This window comes from Lycorma delicatula, chromosome 10, assembly GCF_047948215.1.
Source record: "Lycorma delicatula isolate Av1 chromosome 10, ASM4794821v1, whole genome shotgun sequence".
Classification (NCBI taxonomy): domain Eukaryota; kingdom Metazoa; phylum Arthropoda; class Insecta; order Hemiptera; family Fulgoridae; genus Lycorma; species Lycorma delicatula.
This window is the reverse complement of record NC_134464.1, coordinates 4286469-4297350: the sequence shown is the minus strand read 5'-3', so window position 1 is coordinate 4297350 and position 10882 is coordinate 4286469. Positions and strand designations below refer to the sequence as shown.

The 10882-nt window shown below is 26.7% G+C and overlaps 1 protein-coding gene across 6 annotated transcripts in view; it reads right to left on the bottom strand.

The window, feature by feature from the left end:
* Positions 1-807: 807 nt before the first annotated feature.
* The window catches only part of Klc (kinesin light chain), a 394284-nt gene continuing 384209 nt past the window's right edge, over positions 808-10882 (bottom strand). For all 6 annotated transcript variants that reach the window (XM_075377626.1, XM_075377622.1, XM_075377629.1 and 3 more), the window contains one exon: positions 808-8328. In XM_075377626.1, coding sequence (XP_075233741.1) covers positions 8233-8328 — 96 coding nt within the window. In that variant the 3' untranslated portion in view covers positions 808-8232. The remainder of the gene's footprint in view (positions 8329-10882) is intronic.

Here is a 10882-nt window from a genome sequence, read left to right as displayed (position 1 = left end):
TTGTGTTTACAAAAATGAGTGATACTAATTATGAGCAATCAAGTTTTGTGTTAAAACTTTGTAAGAATGCTACTGAAACTTTTTCAAAATTGAAAAGGGCGTATAGAAATGTGACGCTCTGTCATGAGCCTAAGTTTCAGATGGCCGGGAATCAGTTGCAGATAGTCCACGCCCTGGAAGACCGTAACATCAAAAACTGACAATGTTCAGCGAATCAGAGACTTGATACGGTACGACATGAAAAATGTTTGCGCAAAAGTGATCCCAATAAACAAAACAGAAAAACAACAGGGTGGAAGTGTGCCGTGATCTTCTAGGGCGAATTGAAAGCGATCCTGATTGCCTCACTGGAGGTGGTGAAGGCTGATTCCTCATCTGTTAGATGGACATGCAACTACATCCTGAGCTTTTACTGGCGATTGGAAATGAAGATGGGTTAATTTTGTTTAGTCCTTGTCAAAATGTGAATGGCAGGAGGAAAGTCATAGCCTACTAACACAATAGCTGTGGCTACACAACTTGCACAGTATTTTTCAGATTTGATATTACGAAAGGGGATAGATAAACACACTTAATAGTATGCAGATGATTTCAATGATGTACTCAGAGCTAAACGAGCATAAAATTGCCAAATAAAGCCCCATATAGCCAGGTACAGGGCTCTTGGTTTTAACCACAAGGAGACCTGCAGGGGTGGTGGGCATTTCTATCATCATCCAGACTTAAATACTTTTTCAAATATATTCATGAATAATCTTTTTTGAATAATTTGACAAAAACCACTATGAAAAAATGAAAAACAGATAATTGTTTTTAAGCAATATTACAATTTTATTTGTAAAATATAATAAGCAATTAAACACAGTTTTTTTTAAAAATAATTAATTAATTATTAACCTTGATAAAGCAGAAGAAATTACAGATCTTTAATAATAATCGTAATGATAAACAATTCAATACTCAACAAAATTTTTCTTTTGTTATAATTTATGCTTTTAGAATCAACTAAATATTCTAATGATTTTTAATTATTAATAAACTTCATAAAATCCAAATTACTTGTACTACTTAATAATATTATTATTTTTTAATAGTAATACAATAGGCATGCATAAAAAAAAGTTAAACAAGATACATATAAATGTATCAGGAGTAAAAAAAAAGAATTATGCACAAAATTCCATAGCGTAACTCTTAACAGTTCACCCCTATTACAAAACAATAAATACAGATTTTTTTTTCATTTTAAATAAATTCCATTTGGTTTTATAATCTGACTTAACAGTAATTAAAAAAATAAAAATGTTATTCACATGCCTATAACTATTTAATTAATTTAATTATATTCAACAATTTATTATTATTTTGAATTGCACCTTCGCACAAGAAAAAAAAATAAAACTTAAAATGATAATTCTGTTGTAGTATCTATAAAAAAAACCTAAATGATTATTAAAATCATGAATGAAACTGTTTAATAATTTATGTACAGACATCCCATAGATTTGTTTTAATTTATGCAATTTATGAAGCCCCAAGTTTAGAGGTACAAATTGCTCTCACAGGCTATTTAAAAAGTAAATAAAATCTTTAAATTTTACAGCAGGTATATTCTGATATCACCCTTCAAGTTATAACAAAGCTGCAAAATCATTTTTTGGCCTTCTCTGGTATAAATTCAGTCAAAGTTTCAAAATGTACAAATAGGGAAATTGACAAGACGGATAATTTATCTTACAGACAACTACTGACTGAAATATACACTGCCAACAGTTTGATGTTAGGGGCTAGTCCTAAGTGTGAAGGGCATAATGAAAAGTTTGACCGATTAGAATAATCTTAGGTATAGAAAAACATGAATAACCTTGAAATTTATAGAAAAGCAAATTCGCAAATTGTTAACCCCTAATGTGCTACTTCTATTCTGGGTAACACCCTACTGATCATATGAGCAGGTATGCGATGAATGAAACCCAATGCCTAGATCGGTTCATTGAAGAACTCCTACGATGGGATCTGTCAAATTTTTTGAAGTACAATGTAGCCTATATGTTTGATCAGCCAAAAATCAAATGTTACAGGCTAATTACTTTCACTGTTTACATCCTACTCCATATACTTAATCTATTCAAAAGATGTCTGTATATAAAACACGTAACAGAGTTATCAAAAAAATATAATCAAAAACTTTTACTTCTTTCATCTCATACTTTTTAAGGTAAATTTAATAAAAAATATACATTTTCCAATTAAAAATATTTTATTTTAGAAACTAATTAAAAAAATAAAGTTCTTTTTTTATTTGTATACCCACCCACACATTCAGCCCTTCAGATTATAACATTTCAGATTATTTCAATTTCATTAAATTAACTCCTGTCCAAATTCTTTATCCAGAATAAATATTTATCAAAAATTTGTAAATATTTATTTATGTTATTATTAATTATTTTAAATATAATTGATTTTAACAGAAATAAAATCAAAATCTCATATGAGTACATAAATGTATATAATTCATGTTTTTACATTAGAAATGTTATCTTATATTTCCTAAGTACTTATCAGGTATTAATGGATTAAGCACTGTAAAAATTGTGCGTATATTTTCAAAATTTAAGTCATAATTTAAAATAAAAATCAATAATTTACCGATACCAAATGAAAAAAAAAGATGAAAATTATTAGATAAATATTTAAGAACAATTACTAAATTTAAAAGAAATGTTTTAACAGTATAATTTTTTTTAAAAAGGTTAATAATTTTTTATTTATAAAAAAACAAAAATTACTAAAAGAAAGAAAATTACAGCGATATACAGTTTATTTTTTATAAATTGATGTGAATCATTTTTAAAGCAATAAGCAATAAATATTTATAAAAAAAATCAAAATAATACTACATGGCTAATACCGTAATGTACTTTGGAATGCTTTGTCTTTTTAGTTTAATTTTCTTTTCACAGTTAAAATAAAAGTGGAATTGTTATTAAATAGTAAAAAAAGTTTATTATAGTGGTCTCAAAATTTAAAATAAAAACGAGAGCAGTAGTACGCTACCTGGCTGAGAATCTATGACAGTTCCAAATAGTAATCTAGTATATATTTTATTTTACTACTATTGCAAATAGTAGAACAAATTTAGAATCTGTGATCCCTAAGCAGCTAAAAAAATGCTGATGATAATTAACAAAGCACAGCTAATAGAAACAGTAGAAATGAATAATACTAATTCAAATATTAAGATTGCAAGTTTTAAAAATGAAGATTACGATATTAGTGCCACAGGCGCAAGCACGGTTACATAAGTTTGATTCCCTGGTAAAATCTGAAAAACTTGAAATTAAAACTAAGTTAGTTGCTAATGTCCTTAACGGTTCCATAACTTGAAAAAAATTATTTAACAAATAAACAAGAGATCTTGAAACCATTACCAAAATATTATAGAAACTACTTGATTACTTAATCGCTTTAAATTTTAACATCATTTAATCACATGTTGAAGGAAAATTTAGGAAAAACAGTTGTTTCTTCCTATTAACCCATTATCCACAGATAATCAACTGCGTTCACCTACTTTTATTACTTCTATGTTATACAACAGAATGAAGAATACAAAATAATTTCTTTATAATAAAATTAAACATTTTCAATTGAACTTAAAAAACAAACACTTTTGAATCATGCGCTGTAAATTTTTCTCTTGCAATGAAATCATTAGATCTTTGGTTTATTCCAAATTTCTTTAATTGATCATTTTTTTTTTACATAGAAAATTAATTTCAGCAAATGAGTTTTCTTAATAGTTGTAAATATTTTGATGACTATAATATTGTTAACTAGAATAGAGGTAGTTTGATATCTGTGTACTAGTTTTAAATCAGAACAAGAAATAATAGAAAATTATATAAAGAAAAAAAAATAGCAAAATATTTATAATGCAAAAAAATTCTATTTGAGACCACTCGTGTACTAAAAAAAGATAATATTGAGAAAAAAAATGCAGTTTACACATAAAACAATAATCAACAAAACAATACAAAAAGTTATTATAATATTACACAATTTAATTTGTAACTTACAAAACAAAATCTATAAATAAAAATCATTAATATAATACATAACAATCTTAGTAATAATAGAATCCCTTACCTAATTAAACACATCAATTCTCTCTTATTAATAGATATTATAAGAGAAAATGTATAGCCATCGTCATTAAATGACATCCGTTTGAGAACTCTTTATGTAATATAAGTACCAATACGTTTATATGTATTGGTTTAAAAGAGTTATCAACCCAACAAAATGTTATATAAACCATACAATAAATTCATAATAATAAGTAAGTAATTTAATTAATAATAATAAATACATTTAATATTTTGATACTAATAATTAAATAATACGAATAAATAATATATAACTACTACAATAATAATAATAAAATCACAAGTATATAAAAAAATACAGTATTATAGACTTAATTAGAACAAAACATATGCTGATCAAATTATAATAAAGGTTCCAAAATACTTTACTTAATTTTTACAACAGTTTATATATGTAAAAAGTGAAAACAAAATATATATGTTTTTCAAATGATGTTTTATAATATTAATACATAAACAGATTATAAAAATAATAATCTTGACAGATTCAGCCACAAAAATTAATTGCTTTAACCCTCAAACAGGTTAGTGAGAAACAGTAAACCTCACTACAGTTTTTAGTTTTTATAGTACGAGTCGGCATGTACACAACTTATCTCTCTCTCTTAGTATTACATCAAGCATATAGAAATTAAAATAAAAATTAAAAAATTAATTCAAAATAACCAATGTCTTTTTACAGCTGTTATATTTTTGTGTTTGGTCATGTAAATATTATTGTAATGCATGTATTTCTCCTTTTTTAGTGTTTAATATATTGCATGCATTTATAGATTTGAATGAATGCAAGTAAATGATTACAGTTAGAGCAGAAAACATGTTTCTTTTAACAGGAAAGATGAATGTGCAGTACATTCGGATCATGATGATAAACTCTTGAACAAGAATGGAGTACACTGATCACAGATCCAAATTTACATAAAAAAATGTGATAAAACACATGAAAAAATAAATCTCCACGGCCGAAAGGTGTAAATGAGGAAATTTTGCATTAAAAAATTATAACTACAAAATAAGGTTTCAAATATAAAGTTTAAAAGGTTTGGAGTGTAATATTTTGTTAAAAATACAGTAGTAAAGAATTGAGGTGAAGTACAGAGAGCTAGATTAAAGATATGACTTGCGGTCAGACTTTTTCACTGCCACATTAATTAATCTGAGTAAAATTAATTATTGTGTGATTTCTATTTTGATTAAAAAATATACAATAATGTAAAAAAAAATGTAATTTAAAATAATAAATGAACAAAATTATAATAATAAAAAAAAAAAATAAATAAATAAACACATGAAAATAGCAGGATTGTTACATTGTGTGCCTAGTGGTATTTTAAAATAAAGGTAATGCTGCCTGCTTGAAGGTCATTTGAAAAAATAGAGCTAATACTTCAAATTCTTTTTCTTGTGATAAATCACAACTATATAAAATTATTACTAATTATATATATATATATATATATTCTATAAACTTAATTAAAATTACAAATAATACATCGTTTGTTGGTAAACTAAATTTTTGTAATATAATTTTCTAAGTTATTTATAACTGATTCTACCAAAAATATTAATAAACAGGATGATGTTCAACAGATTCAATCTATCAAGACTTTTATTTTTTTATTAGTTATTTAAAATTGTAAAAATGAATAAATACAGTACAACCCTACTAATTCAAGGTAACATAAAAAATTAAATTATGCATTTACATCTACGCTTGGGAAGATGTTGAGTATTAAGTTTTCATTTTTATTTGGCTATATGTTTAATGTAAAAAATAATTTCCTGGACCTTACTCTTACGTGCTGTGATGCCAGGAGCTATAATGCTAAAAAGTAACAGCAACTGATACGATCAAAAATGGAAAAGGCATTTAGAAATGTTTTTTATTTTATAAACTTAGTATTTTTATTTATTAGAGAAATGTCTATTTTTCTTTATCAACAGAGTTAACAAATTATAAGACATAATTATTAGATAGCGACTTTAAATGCAGATTATTAGATTTTTTACTTCACATGCAGCTGGCATTCTCTTGTAGATTGACATCAAGAAGAGCATCTTATTATATATAAATCCTATCAAATCTCTCCCTTTTAAACTAATAACAATGGGAAAAATGAAAATAAATTTATTTTAACAATACACATACAAATAAAAAATGTTCAGACAAATATTCAGATAAATACAGATTAAAATAGCATTTTAATCTTTTTTGAAGAAAAAGTAATTACTGTAACACAATGATCACACTGTATTTTATACCAAACTGTGTCAATTATATGTAATTAAATCATAAGAAATTAATCCATTGGAGAAAATACTTGAAAAATCCTATGCCAAACAAACTATTGCGCTACTTCAGCAGTTCCCTTGGCCGATCAATGCTCTATTAGATTAATATTTTATATGTTAAAATTTTTTTTACATCTTTTGCTTAATTGATCTTTTAGATACCATAGTTGGAACTAATGAGGTTATACTTTCATTTACAAATTTACCTAAATCTAACTAATGTAACAATAATAATAATAATACTGACAGAAAATTAAGTAATCAGATCACTTTTTATGATATTCAAGTATTTTGTTTATTTTATTTTTACCAATCACTGAAGGTTTTTTTCGATTTTTATTTAATAACAGAATTATATTCAGAAATGCCTAAATCCATTTCAAAATTTATAATAAATTCAAGTACCTAAATAATTTGGGGGATACATAAAAATTCATTAAGCATGTTTTTTTTTATTTATACAGTAAAATTAATGCAAATTAAATTATAATAATTCAGATAAGTATTTAATCTGTAAATTTTTGGTGTCAAGAATTACTACAAGAGCAGTATTACACCATAAAATACCTACTGATGGATTATATACGAGCCAGCCTATTTTTTTGTTTACCATAAGCAGCATTAATGCTTTTTCCACCAATTAAATATATTTATATTGTAAAGTTTGATTACTGAAAAATATTATGAAAATCTTTTTAGATCCTTTTCCAAATTCTAATAAAAGAAAACAAAACCAGTAAACATATTTATTAACAGTTGACAGAAGCTAGCAACTTTTAATGCTGATTGTTGTTTGATAACATAACAATGTCAAATGAATGCGTGAAAAGTTTTAGCATCTTACAAAAAAAGTAAAGCATACTTTTATCAGTTTTTCACAAAACAAACTAAAATGTAAAATTTAAATCGATATATAACATGAAATTAGAACAAAAATTGTAATATTTGGTTTCAGCATTCAAATTAATTTTCATGTTAATTAATTACATTTTAACATGAAGAAAATGAATCCAAAATGATGTTAATAAAAGTTATGAAGTCCAATTTAAAATAATTTTAAAAAACAACAAAATTATGTTACAATGCCATGAAAAGGCATCACTGCTTACCATAAAGTAAGTGATGGTCATTGCAATTATCGGATGGTATAACTGCCATTAATGTAGCAGTTTTGTTTAAGGCTTGGAACAATGTCAGGAACTTCATTTAATGTCGACTAAAATAATTATTACTTTATTTTTACCTCAATTAAATATTTACATACATAAATATCGAGAGTAAGTAAAATTTCAAAATGGATCCAGACTTTTAACGGTAGGATAATCAATAGCAAAATATAAATAAATATTCATTTAATTTAATTAACTGAAACAACAGTTTATTCAAACTTAGAAAAAACAGCAATACTTATCTAACATCAACTGGTCCTGATAATGTGCATAAGTTTTTACAAATTAATACAATAAAGAAACACAATATCATCATAAGTAACTCAGGTGTTCTAGCTGCACAATTTAATAATAATAATATATTTTTTTTAATTTTAATTATTAGGCTATTATTTTAGTTGTAGTTTTTTAATTTATTAACTCTTTTTTAAATAACTTTACTGTTATTAAATTAATATAATTACGGCAAGCCACAAAACATCTACTGCAGGTGTAACTACATTACAATTATTATTTTATTATATAATATGTTACGTTACACAATAAGTAATTATTTCAAATAAATATTAATTTTTCATAATAATAAATAATTATTTTTATTATGTTATACTAGGTGTAACATTCTTCTTAGTTCTCAGATGTTCTATACTTGAAGTTCGACTTTTTAACATATATGAACTGTTGCTCTCCTCTGCCTATACAGAAAAAAGAACAAATCTATTACATAATACCACAATACTTATCTTAATGAAACTTAAATTGCATCTAACACCACTCTCACGTGATTTACATAGCTCAGATGTACATAATAGTATCTTGCTTTTCTTTCTGCTCATCTTCATTCCATTTTATTTATTCCAGGTAACCGATTCTTGACTTTCCTTTTATATAATGTCATCAGTAACATGTATATCTTTTCTACATCTTTGCTTACTCTTTTGTGTCTGTTATTTGCGTTGCTAATATCACTAATAACCAGAAAATAATATCTGAGAACGATGAGAATAACTCATCTGAGTTTTAGAGGATTATTCCAATTTTCAAGAAATCTAATGAATTAACTTTTCAGTCGCTATACGTATATGAAACACTCAAATTAGGCTGTACACAATATAAAATTCCGATACTTTTCAAGCCAATAAACAAATAATTCATGAATACAAACTAGAGGAAAGAATTATTTGAATTCTTCACAATAACTGAAATATAATCGTCAATGCGCACGGGTGTTTAAAATGATTTACATTATTCTAAAGCGATTATCATTGATTGTTTTATCACAGAATAATCAAAAAGCTACTTCAAATGTCTTTGAGAAGAAAATATTTAGTATCTTAAACGGTTAACTAATTTATTTATTTATTCAGCAAATAAAAAATCTTGTAACTAATAATACTTATATTTTTTTTTTACTGATGTAGCCTAGAAGTATATTATTTTCTAGTTAATGGATACGAGCAGTGTTAGACAAAATTTGATAATGTTTGTTAACCATATTTGAAGTGTAGTATTAATAATATTATGTTTTCATAGTCTGCCTTTAACGGAGCCGATGCAAAGTAATTAAAACTGATGTTTTACCAAACAGAACTTCAGATCAAAACAACTGAGCTCGTCAGAGGAGTTGGGTTCTAGCATTGTTGGAGTAAGGATGTGCTGCTGTGTGCTCGTTTATAAGTGTTGTTTGTGGATACATGTGTTTTTATGACAAACTGTGTTTTGCTTAAATCTTGTGTATTTTATTAAATCTGACACATTCCCTGTGTCAAATCAGTTTCTTTTATTTTATAAAACATTGAATTGTTAAATAAAATATTATTTATAATATTTTAAATTGTGTTCCGAATGGTCAGTATTTCTTTGCAACTTTTGTTTAAATTATGGTAAAATTTGTAATGCTGCAGTATCAAAAAGGAAAGTGAGATTATCCATTTAATTTGCCTGACGAGGAGGACCAAGCAGCAAAACGAATCCTTGGATTTGAAACTGTATATCTGCTTCAAGGTATGAAAGCAACGATGAAGAAATTCGATGAAAACTTGGCTAAGCTGGCAACAAAAGAAGATATTTTGGGTATATCAGCTGCGATTTGAAATATCACAGAGCAAAAATAGATCGTTGAAAGAAGTGTGGATTTTGAAGGAGAAAATGCCAAAATTTTGAGCTGGCTTGATAATTAAAAAGACTGGGCATGCTATAATAATTTAATATTCAAAGGGCTGAAATTTACAAAGACTGGGGACGCTGTAATAATTTAATATTCAAAGGGCTGAAATTTAATTCCAATGCGGATTGCTGTGTGATTGTGAGGGACTTTTGTGGTGATATGTTACAAATAGATCGGCAAGTAGTGATAAATCAGGCCCACACACTTGGTAAAAAAAAGGATAATGCTCCCATTACTGCGCATTTGTTATTTGATAGCGATATTGAATGTATATTAAAAAACACAAAGAGGTTAAAAGGAACTAGCATGATAGTACACAAGGACTTTTGTTGAGCAAACTAGGAAAAAAAGGGAAAGCTTTTGGCGAATCAAAGACAAGTTATTAAAGGGGTGGGCAATAAGAACATGACTATTAATGTGAACCAGCTGATTGTGGAGGGCCAAAAATTTACTTGGACAGTGATGTGTGGATCGCAAAACGGCATGGTAAAACTGAAGATGTTCAATTATGACTTTGGGGAAATTGTTAAAAAAATCAATTGACAAACTGGGGAGTTCAATAGAGATTGTCTGTCAGGAAGGGACGAGTGATAAAATACTTAAGATTCTAGGATATAATGTAGTGGGACTCAGAGGTAAGTTATTGTTGCATGATTTTTTTTCGCTTATAAAGAAGTAAGATATTGTTTGAGTGTGACTTGAGTGGATGATGAGAAAGCTGAACGATTTGAAAATTTGTTTTAGGAGTATAAAGTTGTATGGATTCAGCAGTAGAAGTTTGGGTTATGGAAGGTCTAAAGGTGGAATTATGCTAGACTATAAATCTAATTGCAGGGTTTAAACTTTAGTTTTTTCAAGCTGTGGAGAGGAAAGTTATGACAGTAAAATGGGATGGTTGCTGTGTGTACATAATCCCACTTTATGTAAACAGTAGTGGGACGAGGGAGAATGATTTCAGATTACGAAGCTTTATGGAAAACATTGGTGAAAATTGTTACTTTTGTACTATTAGGGGATTTTAATAATAGAATCTTTAATAATAATAGAATAGAATAGGAGATCGACAGGTACTGCCAGGTGAA